The sequence below is a fragment of the Diaphorina citri genome, unplaced genomic scaffold, assembly GCF_000475195.1.
Source record: "Diaphorina citri unplaced genomic scaffold, Diaci psyllid genome assembly version 1.1 scaffold180, whole genome shotgun sequence".
Taxonomy (NCBI): Eukaryota; Metazoa; Arthropoda; class Insecta; order Hemiptera; family Psyllidae; genus Diaphorina; species Diaphorina citri.
This window is the reverse complement of record NW_007377617.1, coordinates 243,421-266,848: the sequence shown is the minus strand read 5'-3', so window position 1 is coordinate 266,848 and position 23,428 is coordinate 243,421. Positions and strand designations below refer to the sequence as shown.

The window sequence follows — 23,428 nt, the reverse complement described above, 5'->3', positions numbered from 1 at the left end:
TCATTCCAGTTGTTTATGGTAGAGTTCACTGTCCTCAGCTTTCCAAATTGATAATTTGAATTGAAACTTAATAAATAAAATTGGAGAACCTTGTAAATTGCTAAAGATCGTGGAAAAATATACAATAGATAAGATTATCTGTAATTATAAAATAGTGAGCAGTTCTTTGTCTGATGAATTTTTTGTAATTGTTAATAGTATTGAGGGTGACATCATGATATCGGACAACCTTGACAAACTCCGCGTTGGATGAGAATGTCTTTTGAAACCTTGAAGTTGCATTCAATCTTAGTCATGTTGTTACCTATGAGTTTCGTTACTAAAGCTTTCAAATTCCTTGGAATTCCCAGAGCTTCAATAGATTTGAAAATGTGGGCGTGGCCAATAATATCAAAAGCCTTTGAGACATCTAAGAATGAAACAATACATGTTTTTCTGTTGGCCCTGAATTATCTGTAATTATAAAATAGTGAGCAGTTCTTTGTCTGATGAATTTTTTGTAATTGTTAATAGTATTGAGGTGATCTACCTTATTGAGAGGTTGGGAGTCAATATGGTATTGATATTCAATCGGCTGCCTCCGCCTAGAGAAATATATGAAAGCACACGCTAAATCTAAAAACATGATGTAAACAAGATGGCGCCAACATGGGTTGCGTTATCGGGATCAGGATTCGATGCGAAATCTCCCTAATACTCAAAACACGAGAAATATTCTATTTTGTCCTGGTGTTGCATCTACCAATATCAGTGCCAATTCTCCGATCCACCGCATGGCTAGTTTGGGAAACGCTGTCCTTCTTTCTGACCCTACCATTGATTTTTCTCCTTTTCCTTTTCATTAACAAAGTCAAGATCTCAATTAACTGCACAATACCTGGATTGAGAATGGAGAGAATGATCTTCTTCCCTTCTGTTTCTCTCTCAATTGTCAATCCTTATCTTCCCTTCTTATTATCTTTATCATTGTTTTATTATTACCTTAGTACTTTTTAAATTTACTATTTTAATTAATTTTATTTTTAATATTTGATCATGTAAACTGGGGTACACCCCGTTAATTTGTAAAAATAAAGAAATAAATACATATTTCCCGATTTTGAAAATTTGGACAGATTGCAATACTTTCATTACTAGTATAGCTCCGCTATTTATACTGTAGTAATAGAAAGTAATAGAAAGAAATACAAACACATCCCTATATCAAATAGTTCAAGATCCAATAAAATTAGCCAATTTGATCACCAACGTTCAGTAATGGTACTAGAGGAAGAATAGAAAGTAAAAATTTCCTACTATTTTTCGGCCATGACCTACAGTTTGCTGTAAGAGCACTTAACTGAACATAAAAAATGTTTGACCCAGGGTCGTATTTAGAGGGCCGACCCCCCCCCCCCCCCCACTTCTTTTTATTCCTTCTTCTTTTTTCCTTCCCCNNTTTCATGATGTCTTCAAAGTAGGACTTCCTGGGTCTTCCTCTCGGTCTTCTTCCTTCTACTTTCCCTTCCAGTATATTAGTGATGAAATCATTATGCCTCAGCAGATGTCCCACTAGCTTTATCTTTCTTTTCATCAATGTCTTCATCAGTTTTCTTTCTTCTCCAATTTCTTCTAGGATTTTCTCGTTTCTCTTCCTTTCCATTTAGACAATGCCCCTACATCCATCCGATGTCGATTGCGACATCACGTCATTTTGACAACATCCAATGAACAAAGCAAGAAACAGAACAAGAATTTTGAAATAGTATAAACCTATGATGTGTATGTGTGTGTATGAGAAGATAAAGTGCAAAGTGTAGGAATTTAGATTTTCAGATTTCCAGAATTTTCAGAATCAGCGAGAGCTCGAGATTTCCGTAATGACTTCTGCCTCCTCGTAGCCAGTTCCGCCAAATAACGGTCGAAATCTGTCCAAAAGCGGTCAAAATACCGCCAACTGAAGCACCTATCTCAACCAACTAGCATACAGAAGAATACTCCAAATGTAGGTTTTTATAAACTTCTTCCTTGTTGATAAGCTCAGGTTTTTATTGGTTAGAATTGTTTTTTTTTTATTTTTTTTTTCTTTCAAAAGCTTGCTTAGCTAGTACTATTCTCCTTCTGATTTCTCTAGTGCTTTTATTGTCTTGGGAGATTAAGCTTAGTACTATTCTCCTTCTGATTTCTCTAGTGCTTTTATTGTCTTGGTGACATAGGCTACTTAAAATTGTCTCATTGCATCCTAACTCAAAATAGCGGCGCTTCAAAATCATACCTCTTACGCTGCACTGATCCTGTACAAAGGACGGGTCAACCACTAGTAAAAAAAAATCTGGTGTGAACATCAGACGACTATCCTTATTCTATTGCATGATGCTTATTTGGGTGTTCTTCTACCCTAACTTTTACAATTTCTCTAACCGTTTAGTGGGTAAGAAGAAGAGATTATATATTTTTAAAAAACACATAAACAATCTGCCAGCCTCTGGCTGGTTGCCAAATAAAAAGCACAGAATACCAATTAATCATAGAATATTTGTCTTCAATAGGATTTTCTTTCTAATCACGTAGATTTCTTGTCACTCTTGTCATTTGCTAACTGAATAGGCTACATACCAAATTTCAAGTCTCTAGCTCATACCGTTCCCGAGATATTATTGAATTACACCGAAAACCGCCAAAAAGCGGCCGAAATGTCGCCAAGCGTTGCACACCGATCTTAACCCAAAGTTTTGTGTCGCATCCTTGTCACATTTGACAGCTGCATGCCAAATTTCAAGTCTCTAGCTCTTACCATTCTCGAGATATTTTGTTTACAGACAGACAGATACAGATCCGATTTTCAACAGGGGCGGAGTTATGAAGGATTTTCTGTTTTTCAACATTTTTCATACCTTGTCCCCTTAAAACGCCTTTACCTCTTGAACCAATAAAGGTAGTAAAAAATTGATTGCACCATTGAAAAGAACACAAAATTTACTCAAAGATAAGACTCCCTGTTTTGGTAAAACCCTCCCTCAAACACAACCAGAGGCTTGAGAAAAAGATTTTTTTGTATCGTTAATATCTCCGTAAATAATGATCTCTCAGAAAATTCAAGATAATGGGATTAAAGAGGACAAAAAGGGGTACTTTTCTATCAGAAGAAATTCAATGGGTCTCAGTGGAAACTTAAGAAAAATCGAATTGAAAAAATGGTAGTTTTTAAAGAGAGCCCTTTAGGTCCTGCATCAACCCTCAAGCGTTGTACAGTCGTTCGCGGGACACCCTGTATATGGTGTATTTGTTTTATATTCCTACCTAATTTGTTTTATATTTAGTTTATTATTATTGATTTGATTTTCGATTTTACTTTCATGTAATGATTTAAAATCAAGACTAGAGCCCCTTCTCCCTTTATTCCTTTTAATGTTTCCTACTGACTACCAATATAATGTTCAAGTCACCCATCCACTTATTGGCCTTGCTCGGCTTAGCTAAACATAGGTGACACAAAACCGGTCTTAAATTATCTACTGAAGTGTTATGTAAAACTTTTGGAAACCATTTTCTTTGTGGAAAAGATAGTGAATGAATCTCATTTGAACTCGTTCTAGGTTTTTGATCTGTAATTTGGTTGTAGGATTGCACACTACCGCACCGAATTCAAGTTTAGATCTAATTAATGATGAGTATAATAAAATAATAGTATCTACATCTTTCATATGTATACAATTTCTTTTTATCAGACCTATCCTCTTATAACGTGCGTTTATTATTGAATTGATGTGTGAATTAAATTCTCCATTGGATTGAAATATTATTCCTAGGTCTTTTTTCTGGGTAATGAACAGACTGTAAAGAGGGGGCCATTTAAACCTGCGGTATTTGTGAATCTCGAAACTTTTTTTTATTTTGGCTCCTCGAGAAACATTATTCTCGAGAAACTTCTGCCTTGTAAATTAAATGGCTCGCATTATAAGTCTTATAGCTTGTAGCGAATATATATATAAGTATAAAGCAAAAGATTAGTCTAGCTATACAGCGGGAGAATGCCGCCAGCATTCTTGGAGCTCCTCCTTCGGAGAGAAACTTCGATTTATTTTATTTATTTATTTTTTATACAATTCTAAAAATGATTTCTTTCTTACTGGTCTTATCGTTTAGTCTTGTAATAGAGGAGTGTTTTGAAAAATAGGGCCCGGATTTAAAACAAGTTCTCAATTCTCCGACTGTAACCCTAGGTTATTCATAAAGCAATATTCATTAAACAAAGTCTTGATGAATAATCCACGGATCCTGGAAATCTTAAAATTCTATATCTGTCTAGAAAAAGCGCTTATTGCGCCGTTCGCTATGGCGACGACTGCAGTATATCATTTTCACAAGTGAACAGAACAAAGCTACGCCGAGCAAGGCCAATAATTGGATGGGTGACTTGAACACTATATTGGGAATAAAGGGAGAACGGGCTCTAGCCTTGATTTAAATCATTACATGAAAGTAAAATCAATCGAAAAATCAAATCAAGAATAATAATAAACTGAATATTAAACAAATTAGGTAGGTACATAGGTACTGATTTTCTCTAATCACTATACGGGCTTAAAAATTCCCGGAGGGACGGACCCTGCTTGTTACTACAGTATAGCGAGCTATACTAGTAGGTAATGAAAGTATTGCAATCGGTCCAAATTTTTTTCCTAGTCGAATTTCCTCTTGAAAATTTAAAAGAAAATGCTGATCAGGGAAATTTCTAAATTAAAAATTACCGAAAGGTACCAAAAAGATAATTTTACTGTTTTAAGTTTTATTTATTTCAATGAAAATTTTGTGCAGATTTCAGTAATGAAACCCATTTTTATTGTTTTGTAATTTTCATCAGTGCACTGCGGTCAAGATTTAGGTTTCGTAATCCGGGATCAATGGTTCAACAGCAAGGTAAATTGATGTAGGAGTGATGGAAAATTATTATTTTCTTTTGAAGAGCTAATGTAGAAGGGAGGTCCCACATTGACGTCTTTTTTTATATCAGTACTTTTTTTGTGGAGGGTAACTCTTGACGTTAATTTTTTAACACGAAGTGTTTTTTGGGGGGATATCACTATTTTTTGCTATTTTTTGTGGGTACTATTTTTTGCGGGTTTGATTCCCGTTCAAGGCGGATTTTATTCTGAAAGACAGGCGGATTTTATTCTGAAAGACAGGCGGATTTTATCCCGGCACGCTTGATTTATTACATTAATTTACTCACTGACATCCATTGCCACGCATACCTTGTGCCTCCATAATACTCGGTCAGCTGCATCTTCCACACGTAGTTAAAACTGCCATGTCTTTTCTCATTTGGTCTATCTTGCGCGTGATCTTTTCTTGGGTCTTCGTCCTTCCGGTGTGCTATCCCAGACTTTCTGTTTTCTTTCTTTTGTTCAGCTTGGCACCATCAAGAATGGTGAACCGGAATCTATAAAAAACTAGCCTAAGTACTGATATGGCCGGTTATTAGATTTTTTTTTTATTTATATATATATATAAAATCTAGATGTGAAACTAGAGCAACCTCCGTGGAGTCCGTGGCCGAGTGGGCATCACACTAGGCTTGCTGCGACCAGTGGTGGTATTACCAGAGTAAGAAGAAAAATTATCTGATATGTCAAAATTAGTAAAGGAGGCTCTTGGTAATGCTGTGATATCCACAAGAAAATGTGAAGAAGCTCTCAGCTTCACCACAAATAAATCATGAAGTCGCGAGTCGCGCGTTGAGTACAAGTCTACAAGGTACAAAGTACAAACCAATTACAAAAGAACCGATTACTAAATATTGTGATTACATTAGAAAGAGAGGGAAAGGGGAAGTCCAACAGACAGCAGACTCATGGCGCTCGGCCGTTGGGTTTGTTTAAGTAAGAAAGGGAGGGAAAGGGGAAGGCCAACAGACAGCAGGCTCATGGCGCCGGGCGTGGGGGGGGGGGCTAAGGGGAGGGAGAGAGAGAGCGTGCTAGAGAGGTATTCGTAAGTTCTCGGCTTGATTTGGTTATATCTAACGAGTAAAAGTAATTGGATTACAACGAGTATTCTATATGAAAAATTGAATAGGCCATAACTCCGGTCCTGGATGTCGGATCATGATTATGTAACCTACTATAAGTTATCCAGATGAATATGAGAGCAATTAGTCCAGGAAACGAAGCCCGAAAATTAAGGTTTGACGGACAAAAATGATATACTTCTGATTTTTTGCCCAAAAGGTCTGGGATGGTCTCCTGAATAAGGGGTCAAAAGTCTCAAGTCGAAACTTTACGGCTAGCGGAACTAGAAGGGCGTAAGTATCTTTTTTCGACGTTTTTTGGCTTCTTGCAAATATCTCAAAAACCGTTGGTTGTAGCAAAAAAGTATTCCAATCGAATTTGTTCAAAATTGAATTCCCTACAAAATGGTTACTTCCATTTTGTCCTACAACTTATTGTGCCACCAGAAGGGCGTAAGTCGCGAGTTTCAAGTTTTTTTTGCAATTATTTCAAAAACCGTAAATCCTAGCACAAAATTAACTATTCCAAATTGTTCTGGACGTAATTTCATAAAAAATTCATAAAAACGCAAGGGTAATAGAAACTAAAAAAGTAGGCTACGTTGCCAAACATGTCAAAGGTGCAACGGTAGAAAATCTTCAAAAGAGGAAGGTACTATGCACAGTGCTTCCTCCCACATTGCAAAGTGATTCAACCTCTTGTAAAAACAATACTTTCATTACTAGTATAGCTCCGCTATACTGTAGTAATAGAAAGTAAAAAGGTTACATATCGAAGCTACCTCAATCGTTTAATACATTAGGATTTGAAGGAGCTGTAATAAGTTTCCATTTGTTTAAGGGTACAATAATTTCCCCTTCTTTGTAGGTCAAGTTTTTAAAATTTCTTTCAACGCTGCCTAAGTAATCCACACCTGGTGGAATATTTTCTAACAGGAAATAATTTTCTCCACCAGCAGGAAGCAACATGTTAGGATCTTTTACGGGGGTAACATCAAAGAACGCACGTTTGAGAGGAGTATACTCAACTCCAAACAATTTTCTTTGTATCTTTTGGGATTTGACCATTTTACCTCTACTTTTTAAAAGAGAGAGTTTATAAAAATAGACCTTTACCTTAATTGCAACAATGCAAGAAATTCTCGCATTCTGATTGGTTATTTTATTTAAGGTTGATGACTCCTTGCTCTCATATCCATCTGGATAACGTATAATTTCATTAATGTAGTTACCTATCTTTTTCATACTTACTTGGGCCTTTTTTTATTTTTCTTCCATTCTTTCTCACACATGATCCACTCTGTCGTACAAGAAGAGCAAAATCACATATGTGAGTATAAACTCACATATGATCGACTCTGTCGTCGGGAATGAAGAGAGTAAAATCACATATGTGAGTATAAACTCACATATGATCGACTCTGTCGTCGGGAATGAAAAGAGTAAAATCACATATGTGAGTATAATGATCGGCTGAAGTGTTATCTAAAACTTTCTCGCTTTGAGTTTATAGGTCGTCGCGACAAATTTCAAGATCAGAGCTCATTTGTGTAAGAAAATGTGACAAAAATCCCCCAAAAACCGCGTCGCGACAAATTTCAAGATCAGGGCTCATTTGTGTGAGAAAATGTGAAAAAAATCCCCCAAAAACCAGTTTTTTTGGCTTTATGGTTTTCTGGACAAAATTTGCACCACCATTTTCGTGTTCCTGGTAAAAAGACCTTTAATTTGATATATAGGTCGACTAGGTTTGGATAAGTCCTTCTATGGGGACAGACAGACAGACAGACTGACTGACTGACAGACAGACAGACAGACCGACACCGAAGCGAATACAATAGTCCGTCCCTTATACCTTTTTTATTACTATTGTAATAATAAAGTAAGGACGGACTAAAAACATGATGTAAACAAAATGGCGCCAACATGGGTTGCGTTTTCGGGATCAGGATTCGATGCGAAATCTCTCTATTTTGAATGGCTAAAGATGAGGAGCTGAAAATTGGGTTAGTCTTTTATCTATTGAAATGCCGCCAGATTGCGCCTTTTTACTTTCTATTAGTCCGTCCTTCCTGTATTATTACAATAGTAATAAACAAGCAGGGTCCGTCCCTCCGGGAATTTTTTAGCCCGTAGTGATTAGAGAAAATCAGTACCTATGTACCTACCTAATTTGATTAATATTCAGTTTATTATTATTCTTGATTTGATTTTTTGATTTTACTTTTATGTAATGATTTAAAATCAAGACTAGAGCCCGTTCTCCTTTTATTCCCAATATAATGTTCAAGTCAGAAGAGCAAAATCACATATGTGAGTAAAAACTCACATATGATCGACTCTGTAGTCGGGAACAAGAAGAGCAAAATCACATATGTGAGTATAAACTCACATATGATCGACTCTGTAGTCGGGAACAAGAAGAGAAAAATCACATAATTATGTGAGTTTATACTCACTCTGTCGTCGGGAATAATAAGAGTAAAATCACATATGTGAGTATAAACTCACATATGATCGACTCTATCTTCGGGAACAATGGGAGTAATTTTTTCCTGTAGAAGGAATTTTTCACAAATTGAGTGATATGTAAAATAAGAGGAATATAGTATAGTAGGTTCAGTGTTCCAATGTATCTTTCACCGACAAAGGGAACATAAATAGCTTTCGTCTTTGTTCTGTGCTGAACTGAAGTGCAAGCGATCATTGGACGTAAGGCACGTTTGGTGATACCATGATTTACAGCGGTCACACTGAACCCAGGTATTAGAACCATCTGCTGGTATTCTCAGGACACATAGCTTGCAAAAATCAGATATGTCATGTGATGATTCGAGTGTATAATTTATTAAGAACTTTCTCAGTTCTTTCCCAATCTTCTTGGAGGATCTTGACGATGTAGCTTCCGCAGAAAATGGGGGGAATTTCATATCAAAAGAATAAACTGTATGTAGTATTTGATAAGCATAGTACACTACAAGCACACCACAGTTTATGGAGTCCACTTTCTGTTGAGGAAGAATAAATGTGAAGTGTTCATTGACCTTCCACTGATCCCTATTCAGTTTGTACTTTAACTTTCTATTTTCGATTTGAAATTCAAAAATAGCAAGTACTCTCTGTAAAACACGTTCAGCAAAACAACGTAAGTCCTTTGTTTGAACATGAAATGGATCCAAGTAAATGATCTCTCTACTTTTAAAATCAATGTGAAGTAAAGCAAAATGATTTTGATTAAGATGAAATATGACCATCATATTTTGTTCGAATGTGCTATCTAGTCTAAATGGAGGTTTCTGTTGAGTAAGAGCTTTAACAGCTTCAACTGATAGACTGCAGTTTCTCGCAGGAATGTTACCCTTGTCAAGGAATAATTTACCTAGAGAATATGAATCATAAAGGGTAACACCTTCAGTAGCATTACACCACATACGGATAAAGTATTCTACAGTTGTTGTTTCCAGCCATGAAGCATCTCTTAAATTGGCAAATAATTCATAGGTCATTGCAACAAGGTCATTTCTCCTTGTGTCCCTATACCCGGCAACAAGGTAATTTGTATGTCCGGGATAAGGTTTATAATATTCAAGATCTTTAACGATCTTATTGTGAGGTATTCTATTGCGTTCGTCACATCTTCTTTTAGATTTTCCGGTATAAATGAAATCACTGTTCTCGAAATCAGATATACTCGATGATTTATATAAATTTATAGAACTTATCACTGACAAGGGAGGGTCCAATTCAGTTTTATGATCCATGTCAACAATCTCTATGGCCCTTTCAGGGATGGTTGTTGAAAGGGAAGTTTGCGGATATTTACTGCAAGCACTATTATGTACTTCAGGATGTACTAAGGTTTTCAGATGGGATATTTTTATTTGACGAGGAGTTTTGTGTAAAGGAGAACTTACCACTGACAAAAGAGGGTCCAATACAGTTTTAAGATCTATGTCAACAATATCTTTGACCCTTTTCGGGGTGGTTGTTGTTGTTGTTGTGGGTGGTTGTGGCATTGTTGTTGACAGACAGCTTTGCGGATCTTTACTGCAAGCACTATTATTTAGTTCATAATGTGCAGAACCCACGGAGGTTTTCACAGGGGATGATGTTTTTATTTGACGAGGAGTTATGTCTCCAAAGTCCGGGAACTGGGATCCATCACTGAGAGGGTCCAGTGTGATAAGTGAATTATCTGTGAGAGCATTTTCACCTTTGGTGATATTTGAGAAGAATTGGCATTCCTTGTGTTTCATGTGGGCCAGTTTGCGTCTTTTACACCAAGTTTCCTTTGTGTCCAATTTCCTTTTTTTCATATTTGACATCTGATTGTTAGTCGGAATTCTCAGTACAACACACTTTATTTCATCTTCAATATAAAGTCTCGTCTTTTTGAAGAATCGACTGCACTTGTCAGGCTGTGGTCCTTTGATAATGTAGCTCTTCACAATACCAAAATATGTTTCAATGCTAGCATTACTTTGCCGAACATGAATGCCTCGCTTTGCTAACATAATGGGCGTAAAAAGAGGCAGATAAGGGACATGTTTTGATACGAACAAGTCCAAATAGGATGGATCGTAATAGATGTTAGCAGGATAGGTCACATCTTCGGACAGTTTGTTTCTTATGGAAGTTGCCATTTCATGAAAATCTTTGTATAGTGCAATTTTTTTTTTTTTTTTTTTTTTTTTTTTTAGTAAAACCATTATTAATGTTCTTTGCTGTAAAGTTTAGAACTTATTCCACAAGACCGCATACCTACTTATCCAGTGAGTAAAAAAAGAAAAATGAAAAACAAGAATCAGTTTTATTCTGAAAATGCATGTTTTTGGAGATAAATGTTAACGTATCTTTTTTTCTCCTCAATATTTTTATACGATTTTGAACCAGGTTCTTTAGAAAAGAACACAGAACATTAGAACCTCGATTATATCAACTCCAAAAATCGGGGTTTTTCCCTATTTTTCAAGGAAATCCTACTCTATCAGAGTAAGAGATCATCGAAAGTGTTCAAATAATGAGACTAATGATAATGACGAAAAAAACAATATCGAAGCATGGGCGTAAGAGGGGGGGGGGCAGCTGCTCCCCCCCCCTAGAAAATTTTACAAAGTATGCAACCTTGAAGGGGCTGCACAAAAAGTTTAAAAAATCGCCTGCGGCGCTGAAAATTTTACTTTTGGTGAGGCTGCATTTTTCAAGATTGTAGACCGAAAATTCCGCCTGCGGCACTCTAATTTATATAGAAAAATATAATTATAAGAATTAGGTATGTCAAAAATTAACTCGTGACAAGCATGAGGCACATATCTACCTACTTGGACCCTAATTTTGGTAGGTACCTACCCTTAAACCGCGACTGTTTGTGAAGGCCCCACCCTTAAACCCCGGCCGCCCCCCCCCCCCCCCTAGACCCGATGCTGGCTACGCTCATGTATATTTCTACTTAATTGCGATTGTACGTATATCAACTTTTATACAGACCTTCGATAATACCAACTACCCTCGATCCCAATTATTTGATATAATGGAGGTTCTACTGTACTTTATTACTGGTAAAATTAGAAAAAAATTCTGAATCCTAGCCGGAACTTTTTAAAAATCGTCCGTTTTTGCCCTATTACACACCCTATCCTTGTTTTATTTATTTATTTTTTCCTCTTAAGCGCTTTAACATTGCTTATGGGCATGTCGTTCGCGCGCGCTGTTTTTACTTTCCTTATCCTATAGGAAGGAAAGTAATGTAATCGGGTCAAAATTTCTATGGTCAGTTTTTAGTGCCAAAACACGTTTTGAGGTCCCTAGAGCCTAAATCCACAGTTTCAGCCTTTGGTCCGTGTGTGTGTGTGTGTGTGTGTGTGTGTGTGTGTGTGTGTGTGTGTGTGTGTGTGTGTGTGTGTGTGTGTGTGTGTGTGTGTGTGTGTGTGTGTGTGTGTGTGTGTGTGTGTGTGTGTGTGTGTGTGTGTGTGTGTGTGTGTGTGTGTGTGTGTGTGTGTGTGTGTGTGTGTGTGTGTGTGTGTGTGTGTGTGTGTGTGTGTGTGTGTGTGTGTGTGTGTGTGTGTGTGTGTGTGTGTGTGTGTGTGTGTGTGTGTGTGTGTGTGTGTGTGTGTGTGTGTGTGTGTGTGTGTGTGTGTGTGTGTGTGTGTGTGTGTGTGTGTGTGTGTGTGTGTGTGTGTGTGTGTGTGTGTGTGTGTGTGTCTGTCTGTCTGTGTGTCTATCTGTCTGTCTGTCTGTAAACAAGATATCTCGAGAACAGTCAGAGCTAGACTTGAAATTTGGTATGTAGATGTCAAATGTGACAAGGATGCGACATGAAACTTTTGGTTAAGATCGGTGCAACGGTTGGCGGCATTTTACCGCTTTTTGGCGGGTTTCGGTGTAATTTAACAATATATCGGGAACGGTATGAGCTAGAGACTTGTCACATTTGTAAACTCCATACCAAATTTCAAGTCTCTAGCTCATACCGTTCCCGATATATTGTTAAATTACACCGAAACCCACCAAAAAGCGGTAAAATGCCGCCAACCGTTGCACCGATCTTAACCAAAAGTTTCAAAACGTTTGGTTGAGATAGTGCTGCGGTTGGCGGTATTTTGACCGCTTTTTGGCGGTTTTTTACCGTTTTTTGGCGGTTTTCAGATGTACCGACTAAACGGTTAGAGATATTGTCAAAGTTTGGCTATAAGAACAAGAACACCCAAAATAAGCATCATTCAATAAGATGAGGAAAGTCGTGTGATGTTCACACCAGATTTTTTTTCTTTTTTTTTTTACTCACAGGGTAAGTAGGTATGTGTCTTGTGGAAAAAAAGTTTTAAATTATACAGCAAATAACATTAATTCCGCGATTTTCAACTGGAGGTACGCCACACACTCTCGGGGGGTACGGGAGAAAAATGGTGTAATGGCGGACAGTACGCGGGCGGAAAAGGTTGAAAACCGCTGCTCCAATTGCTTGGTGCAGTGTATATTATTTTCTATTTTAAGATACTGCAGGTGTTCAAACCTCTTACTTACTTATTATGCCTGCGAAATTCCTAAGTTCTAGCATTAGCAGAAAGGGTAGAAAGAACGACTTGAAAATCGCTTATTTTAGGACTGATTCACTGATTCACTCGTCAAAATTACGAGGCACTTCCCGTAGAAACTTGAAATTTGGCACGATGGTAGGTCTTAATGAGTAAGTAAAGGAAAAAAATCTGAAAATCGACAAAAGTTGCATTGGGCTCCGCCCGCAGGTCGAATTAACCGCTTTTTGGCGGTTTTCACTAAACGGTTAGAGTTATCGAAAAAGTTCTCAAATTAATAAATACCTACCTAATACTATTAACATGAAAATAAAGAGAAAACATTGCCAAGTTGAAATTGAGAGAAGGTTGAAGTTCCTAATTGAGATCCAGCATTTTCAGCGGACATGAAAAACTGGGAATGCAGACTTGGCCCTAATTTTCTGATCTCACCATTTTTATAGGACGACATTTTTGGATAGGGACTTTGCCTTTTTTTTCACATCTGTATTTTTGTGGGGGGTCAAAGGTACATCATACCCTGATGTACTATTTCTAGTACGTGCCAGGGTATGGTTTTGCAGGAATAAATATTAAAAAATTTGGTGTGAACATCACACCACTTTCCTTATCCTATTAAATTATGCTTATTTGGGTGTTTACCAATTTAAATACCAATTTAGGCAAAGTCTCAGCTTAGGCAAAAGAATCTGAGTGAGGTCTAAAGTCCACAGAACCACTAGTTTAGTTCTGTCCTAAGTATTTTTTTTTTTTTTTTTTTTTTTTTTTTTTTTTTTAGTGAAACCTTATAATATAGATAACTCCATTGAACACCGATACTTTTTACACAACCTGTAACGCGAGTATTAACACAAGACACGGGAAATACAAAAGTAGGTACCTACCTGATCAAAATCATGTCATATCTAAAAAAAAAAAAAAAAAAAAAATGGACTCGTGTAGCAGTGTGTTTACCGAAATCCTGTAGATATACCTACATCATCGTGTATTCTTCGGATCTCCTTTACAAATCTTCAGAAAATAACCCGGGTGTTATTGCTGTCAACACAGTACGTAAGCGAGAAGGCGCCTTCTGATTGGTCCAGAGGTTTTCGTAGTGGGCCGTTCCTTTAGTCTGTTTTTTTTTTTTTCTTTTTTTTGAGATGGATGACTTGAGTTATGGATGGGTTTCCTGGTCACTTTCATTGCTCGTCAGAATTGATTTGGATTCTCAAAAGTGATGACATATATAAAGCTTAGGCTAGTTTATTTAAACAAAAATGGTAAAAAATTTTGAACCCAATAACCTAACTGTCTTACTATACCTGACACATGTAATGAAGCTAGAGGAGAGATTAAATAGCATGAGAGAGAGGAATGATAAAGGGGGAGTGAGCAGTGGTAGACCAAGTTTAACAAGCAGGGGGCCCGTTCCCCCGGGAATTTTAGCCCGTTAGTTTATTCATTCATGGGTTAAAAATACCTTTGTACTACCGGTAATTTGTTTGAATATTCAGTCTTGATTTATCATTCTCGATTTGACCTTTTGTTGAGTTGAACTGTTATGTGGTGAGTTAGCTGAGTTGTCACGAACTATCGATGATACCGGAATTGGAGGTGTCATATTTCCGGACAAACATGTAACAGTTGAACTGTTATGTGGTGAGTTAGCTGAGTTGTCACGAACTATCGATGATACCGGAATTGGAGGTGTCATATTTCCGGACAAACATGTAACAGTTGAACTGTCATGTGGTGAGTTAGCTGAGTTGTCACGAAGTATCGATGACACCGGAATTGGAGGTGTCATATTTCCGGACAAACATGTAACAGTTGAACTGTCATGTGGTGAGTTAGCTGAGTTGTCACGAAGTATCGATGACACCGGAATTGGGGGTGTCATATCACACACATATATACACACATACATACACACATACATACACACACACACACACACACACACACACACACACACACACACCACACATACACTATTTAACCATTAATTAGTTTGAAATTATTGAACCAGAAAGATAAATCACCTCATAAATTTGACTCAAAAGAAGGAGATTACTACCATTTATCACCCCATCGAAGGGAAAATATTCCCTCTTATCAGCCTTCTATCACCTTATAGGTAGAAGGGAGGAATACTTCCTTCCATCACCTTATAGAATGGAGAATAATTGATTCTATTCACCTTAGAGAAGAGAGAATGTGTCTCCCATCTCTGTAATTAATTATGATATGTTGATATGATGATAATATTAAATTATAAAGATAAAATGACCTTCTTTCAGATTTTCTTCTTCTTCTTTTTGGTGACTTTTTTGCATTAGATACACCCTTTAAAACTACTTTTTGATTAGGTACTCCCAAAGCAAGTATCTTCCATTGTATAGATTTTTTTCTTCTTTTGAATTTCAGCATTTCAGTGAAAGTGGGATTTTACCAAGACAGACAAAGATAAAAAGAGGAGATAAGAGGAAGGTACAAGAGGGAGGAAGAGAGAAAGAGGTTAGGGTTAGAGAAATTTCCACCTCATAACTCTTCATAATTATCTCCTTTACCCTGTGGTCATGAGAAGCCCAAGTCCCTTTAGCTTTAGATGAAGACTGAACCCTCCACTACTTAGGTACCTAGTTATAACTGATCCTGGAGGCTGTTCAGTTATTTAGTGGAGACTGGAGAGAGAATGCAACAGATTAAAGCAACGTAGTCATGCTTAGGTTCTCCAATTTTCCTGTACAGCATCATTAGCATCTGTTTGTAGAATGCTATGTAAACCAAAGAACCTACTTAATTGTTATTCTTACCTATATTTTTTATTCTCTTGAATCTGTAGACGAAAGAAAGAGCGTAATTCAATTAAAATTTTCAACAAGACTATCACAAATTACTTATGTAGGTACAACGAAAATCTTTACGAAAATAATTAATTAAAACTATCGCTGTCGACAATGATTCAAAATGAACAAAGAACATTAATGAACTTCAATGAAGCTTGAAGAATGAATCAGTGACAAAATGATTTGATTTGGGATTTGGGAGGGAAAAACGAGCTTTGTTAAAAATGAACGATTAATCGATAAATGAATAATCGATAGAATCGAAATATCCACACCGATATCATAGCGTGTAGAAGACATAAGTCGTATTTTTTTATGCAAATAAAATTAATAAAACAAATAATTTCCATTTTTTTTAAGCAACTATTTTTTTATTTTCTTCAGTTTATTCGATTTATTTACAAATATTTTTTCAAATATTTCGAATAGGATTAAAATCCGCCCCGGGCGGGAATCGAACCCGCGGCCTAGCGCTTACGAGGCAGACGCACTACCAACTAAGCTAACTAGGCTGGCAACTACATCTTTGACTCCCCATGCCGTGACAGTAGTGTATTTCTACCTTTAACCACTACGCCACAGAGGCTTTAATAATAATAGATTTATTAACCACTTTCTTTTTTACAAAAAACTTCTCTTGCTCCACTAAGTACAAGTAGTGCTTTTCGGGAACATTAAAATTGCTATTGTAGGTATTTCTTCTTTATCAACTTACTTCTGCCAAAATTTCTGCTTCGTCACAGCCCTATCCTTCTTCTCTCCACCGCTAGACACTTGCATCCCCAACTGTGACTCAGTCGTCCCTCGAACGTCAGGTCCGTGCACTTTCTGCTTGTGAACCTGCATGTTCCACTTCTTGGCAAACCGTGCACCACACACGTTGCATTCGTGGGGTTTTTCGCCCGTGTGTAATAACATGTGGTCGTTCAGTTTGGGTTTAGTGGTGAGCGCTTGACCGCATATATCACATTTAAATCTACGTTCACCGGTATGGACTATCTTGTGCTGCGTTAACGTTGTGGGGGAATTGAAGCATCTGCCGCATAGATGACACTGGAAAATAGGAGTGGAATGGAATAGATTATCTTCTTCTGCTAGTGTCGTGTCCGATTCCGAACGCTGACGATCATGTTGCTGATTTCGCTTCTGTCTCCGGCCGCTCTAAACAATGCTACACTGGAACACTCGTACCACTCCCTCAAATTTCCCCGCCATGATGTTCTCCTTCTGCCTGTGATCTTTCCTTGTAGTATGATTTGCAGCAATCCGATTATAATGAATAGATTATAAGAAGAAGAAATGTATTTATTTAAATTCATGCTGCCCTTCCATGAAGGGTAGAAAATATTGCTTCTACTGCCCGAATAGGACTGAGAAGAACCTTTACTCCCTGATGTTCTCCTTCTGCCTGTGATCTTTCCTTGTAGTATGATTTGCAGCAATCCGATTATAATGAATAGATTATAAGAAGAAGAAATGAATTTATTTAAATTCATGCTGCCCTTCCATGAAGGGTAGAAAATGTTGCTTCTTCTGCCCGAATAGGACTGAGAAGAATTTTTTCTCCTGGAGTGTAAACACTAAACTAAGGAGCTGAATATGCATGTCGTTCCCTGATTAATGGACTACGCTAAACTTTATGAATTGACTTGGACTTGAACCACCAACCTCCAGATGCGAAGTCCACCGCGCTAGCCAATACACCACTGAGGTTGGTAAAATCTTACTTCTTCTTCTACACCTTTTCCCACTCAAGGGGGTCGGCGTTTTTCGCCAGCCTCTTCCAGTCAGCCCTGTTATGCACTTCATCCCCCGTTAGGTTCTTTTCCCGTAGGTCTTTAATTATGCAGTTTTCCAGCTCTCCTTCGGTCTGCCCCGTCCCCTAGTTCCATCTACTATCATCTTCTCAACTCTCTTTCCTACATAGTTTTCCTCTCTTCTTTGAACATGTCCATACCACTGCATTCTTCTTTCCTGGCCTTTCTTCGACACGTCCGTTACTTTGATTTTATTTATTACTTCATTTCTGATCCTGTCCAGCATGCAAACACTAAACTAAGGAGCTGAAAATCCTACTATTAAAACTAAAATGGTAAAATCTTACTATTAAAACTAAAACGCCCACTCACCTGGTGTTTTTTCTCATTATTATGAATAGTTAAATGTCTCTCCAGTCCAGTTTTCTGCGTGAAACTCTTGTTACAGAAATGACATGTGAACGGGTGAATTCCATTATGCATTCCCACATGAACGAGCAGGTGGGTCTTCGTCCTATATCCCTGACCACAAATCTCACACACGAAAGGTCTCAGATCAGAGTGTGTCTTCGTGTGCTTGTTCAATTCTGATCTCGTGCGCCATTTCTTGCCGCATGTTGGACACTCATGTATCAGAGGCATGCCCTCACGCGCTCCTGTGAGAAAGGAAATGTTTCTTTTTCTTTTAAGAGGTTTGATAGAAGGGACTGTAATAATCAAATAATGCATGTCTTGGCCACTTTCCAGAACACACCTATCTCATATCGTACTGAAATCGAAGAGAGAAGCACAGGATAGGAGAAAGCCAGCTGTTCCGAGACCGAACCTAATCTGTTTAGTATAAAGTTTACCCCGGGCCCCGGTGGAAAAAGGACCCGATTAGAAGTCAGCCGCGATCGCTAGCGATTATAAGGCAGGCGCGCTCGCTAATTTTCAACCTAGAACTACATAAACAGGCATTTTTTCTTTTGATTTTTAGTCAGTTTTTCAAAAACCATTACTTTGAGGTTTCTTTTAAAACCCCATATTATGACATTTCCAAGCACTTACCTACTCGTGAACGTCGTACTTTTTTCTTTCGATCTTTAGGATTCTGGTCTCCTTCTCCTGCAGTCTTTTCCCTTTCTTGTTCGTCTTCTATTTTGTCACCACCACCATTAGCTGAAAATAAGGTAAATATTGACATTGAGATCCGAATGTATTTTAACTTTCCCTATTTATACTGACGTCTATGACTAGATAAGACCACCATCTGAACCTCAATAACATTAAAAAAATAAAAAATAAAAAAAAAAAACCCAGAAAAAGAAAAAAAAAAAAAAAAAAAAAAAAAAAAAAAAAAATCCCCTTACATTTGAGTTGTAGAGAATACCATAGGCCAGGTGTGCACAAACTGCGGCCCGCGAGTTCATTTCGATTTTTAAGAAAAAATCAAGATTTTTTTTTCTCATTAATTTAAAAGGTGATACTTTACTTGATGAATTGTTGCTTTGAGATCCGAGGTTTTCCTTTTCTTTTCGTAGGGTTTTGAAGTTGGATGTGCGTTCTTTTTTACGTGATTCTGAAACGCATGTAAAACGGAGAAAATAAATAACGTCCAGAGAATTGGTAAAAGTCGATGAAATTTTGCAGTTTGTTCGATTTTGACAGAGATTTAACGTTACTGTAAAACTGATAGTGATAACTGTGATAAGTTTTATAGTCACAGATATCCGACCCTAAATATGGACGAGAAAAGAGAGCAGCACGCAATTGTTCACATGGTCTTGATACCAATTACGCGCAACGTTGTTTAACTTCAGTGATCCATTGAGAACAAATAAAGAAAAAAAAACTTCCGTAAATTCTTACCAGTCTCTTCAGTCCATTCGGAGCCTGAACTGTCCTGACCTCCCTCTTCCATTCCTTCGTCCTCACTTTGACTAGACTGTTCACTCTCCTTAGGCTTTATAGTTTTGGCCACCAGGAGTGCTGCTTCCTTGATATCCTCGTCTAGAGTTATGTTGGATACCAGTTCTGTGGAATAGAGAAGAGATAACATTACAACGTACTTCCTTATTCAGTGGTTTTAATAATGGTTCCCTGAACTGTATAGATGAAATAGGTGGGATACTTAGATGTAATAGGTGAAATAGTTACTTAGATGAAATAGGTGAAATTACTTAGTTTAGTAATTGCTCTCCCTGTGTGACGTTAAGCAAGGTATTAAAAAAAAACTTTTCATAATAATTTTGAGTAAGTAATTTATCTAAAAAAAGTTTACCTCTTCTCAGGGAACACTCAACATTGTGCACCTGCTTCAAATGAACATAGAGCCCTTTTCGACTATTGAGCTTCTTCTCACAGAATGTACATTGGTTCGGATTCTTGCCAAAATGGTTCACAAGGACATGGTTCTTTAGTTCCCCAGGACGTCGGAATTTACGAGTACATTGGTCACACTTAAATTTGTATTCCGAAGTGGAAAGCAATTTCTTTTCTGGGGGATAAAACAAGGCACATCATTCGTGGATAAAGTGGCATTCTCTTGGCAAAAATCATAGAAGGGAATGTAGAAGGAATGAGGGACAGAGAAAAAGTGGATTGACAACATATCATTGAGTGAACCAACACAACAACGTATGACAACTGTAAGGTAGAATTTTAAAAATACATAAATAGGTAACTAATTATTGGAAAACGAGATAAAAAGTTTACCTCATTTATTTAATTTTACATTTTCATCTAAGACTTGTCACTCTGGTTTGTTTAACTACCCAGGCTCAAAGAAACTTACTTGTGTTTTTACACTCAACTCTTGTAGGTTTGTCGGCTGGATCATCTGATGCTATATCAGGCTCAGGTTTAACTGGGTTAGAATAATCTACCAAGGCTTCTAAATTATCATTGTCCTTCTCTTCATCACAGTCTTCTTCTTCTTCTTCTGAAAGTTCACTGGATGTCTGAAAGAAGGAGAGGAAAAAAATTACAGATTAATTTAATATTGGGTTTTACTCTAAAATTTGTTAGTTAAAAAACTAACCACCTCACCCAGCATGAGTAGGACTGAGAAAAGTCAATTGTCTGTTCTGAGAAAAGAGAAAATGTCTGAAAAATAATAACCTCATTAGATCTACATTCTCTGAGTTTCCTTTTCATTTTGGTTTTTGCTCTCTTCACTCTTTTTTGTTTAAGTTTTACTGGTATGACTTCTTCCTTGACATTGAGTAGCAGATCATCAGCAAGCACATCCGTCTGGCATGCTACGCATTTTGGTTTTTGCTCTCTTCACTCTTTTTTGTTTAAGTTTTACTGGTATGACTTCTTCCTTGACATTGAGTAGCAGATCATCAGCAGGCACATCTGTCTGGCATGCTACACCACATGTGGTGTCTTCTACAAGTTGCCCATACAGCTCACAGGTTTTCCTATAGCCTGATATGAGAGTGATGCGTAATCTTCTACATTGCTCTTCCGTTACTTCTAAGTCATCAAATAGGTTGAAACATCTGAAATGTAATTAAGTACATTGCTCTTCCGCTACTTCTAAGTCATCAAATAGGTTGAAACATCTGAAATGTAATTAACATAAGGGCATAAGCTTGTATATTAACCTACAAGTGGGCTTTTTCAGAGGTTTCATAGAGGGAACTGTAACAATAGATACAGGAGAAAGCCAGCCATTCCAAGATTTGCTATTAAGGACATAAACTTGTATATTGCTTAGCTAATTTTGTATATTGAAATCACAAGTGCCCACATAAAATGTGTCTTCTACAAGTTGCCCATACAGCTCACAGGTTTTCCTATAGCCTGATATGAGAGTGATGCGTAATCTTCTACATTGCTCTTCTGCTACTTCTAAGTCATCAAATAGGTTGAAACATCTGAAATGTAATTAACATAAGGGCATAAGCTTGTATATTAATATTATTGAGCTAAAAATCAAGTAATTAAATAGCTCGTTAAACGTAACAAACAATATATTAATAATATTAACCTACAAGTGGGCTTTTTCAGAGGTTTCATAGAGGGAACTGTAACAATAGATACAGGAGAAAGCCAGCCATTCCAAGATTTGCTATTAAGGACATAAACTTGTATATTGCTTAGCTAGCTAATTTTGTATATTGAAATCACAAGTGCCTACATAAAACTCAAGAGGTAGGTACTTGTGTAATACTCACACATTACACAGCACTGTGTTTCTTAATGTATCTGATGCCTGATACTTAGTTTTCAGAACTTTATTCAAAGAATAACTCAATAGAACTCCAGACTTGGGTAATGCCGTTGAGAACACATTAAAGCTGACTTCTTGATGTAATTGATAATCACATACGAAACATTTCATTCCAAGGAGACCCATTTGGGGTTGCATTTCTTGGGACAATTCCATTTTAAGTGTTGATAATGATGGTTGCCTGTTGTCTCTCATAACATCTAGAGGTAGGTTCTTGTGTAATACTCACACATTACACAGCACTGTGCTTCTTAATGTATCAGATGCCTGATACTTAGTTTTCAGAACTTTATTCAAAGAATAACTCAATAGAACTCGAGACTTGGGTAATGCCGTTGAGAAAACATTAAAGCTGACTTCTTGATGTAATTGATAATCACATACGATGTATCAGATGCCTGATACTTAGTTTTCAGAACTTTATTCAAAGAATAACTCAATAGAACTCGAGACTTGGGTAATGCCGTTGAGAACACATTAAAGCTGACTTCTTGATGTAATTGATAATCACATACAAAACATTTCATTCCAAGAAGACCCATTTGGGGTTGCATTTCTTGGGACAATTCCATTTTAAGTGTCGATAACAATGGTTGCCTGTCGTCTCTCATAACATCTGGGTTGCATTTCTTGGGACAATTCCATTTTAAGTGTCGATAACAATGGTTGCCTGTCGTCTCTCATAACATCTGAAAATAAATCAAAAATAATGTTCAATGGTAACTGTTTAGAAGTCATGTCAATGGAAAATTGCTACAAAAAGGAGCACAAATAAGCAATGACAAGTGTTATTATAGGGTTATTCAATGGTAACTGGTTAGAAGCCATGTCAATGGAAAATTGCTACAAAAAGGAGCACAAATAAGCAATGACAAGTGTTATTAGAGGGTTAGGTTAAACACCAAAAGGAGCTTTCTTTTTCATTGTTGTAGCTTCTGAATAATTGCCCTTTTTTAAACTATTACTCTTACCTTCTACTATCAACTGAGATTATCTTCTGTGTTCAACCAGTTTTCTAGATTCTAGAGATCCAATGGATGAATAGGTGATTATTGGTTCTGGTTTTAGAGTCACTAACACTTTGCCTGGAATGGTTGACATGATAAATTATACGATGTAGATGAAAATTATTTTAACAGGTATTTACAGTACCTACACCCTACACTTCACTGGAATACCTCGTTCCCTGATTAATGGACTACGCTAAACTTTATGAATTGACTTGGACTTGAACCACCAACCTCCAGATGCGAAGTCCACCGCGCTAACCAATACACCACTGAGGTTGGTAAAATCTTACTTCTTTTTCTTCTACACCTTTTCCCACTCAAGTGGGGTCGGCGTTTTTCGCCAGCCTCTTCCAGTCAGCCCTGTTGTGCACTTCATCCCCCGTTAGGTTCTTTTCCCACAGATCTTTAATTATGCAGTTTTTCCACCTCTTCTTCGGTCTGCCCCGTCCCCTATTTCCAACTACTATCATCTTCTCAACTCTTTTTCCTACATAGTTTTCCTCTCTTCTTTGAACATGTCCATACCACTGCATTCTTCTTTCCTGGCCTTTCTTCGACACGTCCGTTACTTTGATTTTATTTATTACT

At 37.2% G+C, this 23,428-nt stretch overlaps 1 protein-coding gene and 1 long non-coding RNA gene across 4 annotated transcripts; both read right to left on the bottom strand.

Annotated features, from left to right (window-relative positions):
- Positions 1–5,934: 5,934 nt before the first annotated feature.
- On the bottom strand, positions 5,935–7,226 carry LOC113465911. Its single transcript, XR_003390491.1, has 2 exons — positions 7,060–7,226; positions 5,935–6,768 (listed from the first exon to the last, which is right to left on the bottom strand). It is a non-coding gene; the product is annotated as an uncharacterized LOC113465911 (long non-coding RNA).
- Positions 7,227–16,531: 9,305 nt separating this feature from the next.
- On the bottom strand, positions 16,532–23,003 carry LOC103505521 (zinc finger protein 675-like). Of its 3 annotated transcripts, XM_026820861.1 has the most exons (13): positions 22,802–23,003; positions 22,229–22,446; positions 22,060–22,097; positions 21,355–21,474; positions 20,969–20,976; positions 20,711–20,856; positions 20,385–20,550; positions 19,872–20,087; positions 19,460–19,624; positions 19,083–19,169; positions 18,659–18,769; positions 17,981–18,264; positions 16,532–16,904 (listed from the first exon to the last, which is right to left on the bottom strand). In XM_026820861.1, the coding sequence occupies exons 2-13, from the start codon at positions 22,439–22,441 to the stop codon at positions 16,563–16,565; spliced, it is 1,896 nt and encodes a 631-aa protein (XP_026676662.1). In that variant the 5' UTR covers positions 22,442–22,446; positions 22,802–23,003; the 3' UTR covers positions 16,532–16,562. The 3 variants fall into 3 exon arrangements, with proteins under 3 accessions (XP_026676662.1, XP_017297956.1, XP_017297955.1); XM_017442467.2 differs by lacking the exons at positions 22,060–22,097; positions 22,229–22,446 and adding an exon at positions 21,775–22,030 and having other exon boundaries at positions 20,711–20,803; positions 20,916–20,976; XM_017442466.2 differs by lacking the exons at positions 22,060–22,097; positions 22,229–22,446 and adding an exon at positions 21,775–22,030.
- Between the last annotated feature and the right edge of the window lie 425 nt (positions 23,004–23,428).

What these genes read in the sequence shown, in the direction of transcription:
- LOC103505521 (XM_026820861.1), bottom strand. Translation starts at nt 22,441, where the DNA reads ATGAGAGACGACAGGCAACCATTGTTATCGACACTTAAAATGGAATTG. An exon ending in CGAATGGACTGAAGAGACTG is followed by an intron (nt 19,170 to 19,459) that starts GTAAGAATTTAC and finishes CATGCGTTTCAG; the next exon opens with AATCACGTAAAAAAGAACGC. An exon ending in AGTACGACGTTCACGAGTAG is followed by an intron (nt 18,265 to 18,658) that starts GTAAGTGCTTGG and finishes CCTTTCTCACAG; the next exon opens with GAGCGCGTGAGGGCATGCCT.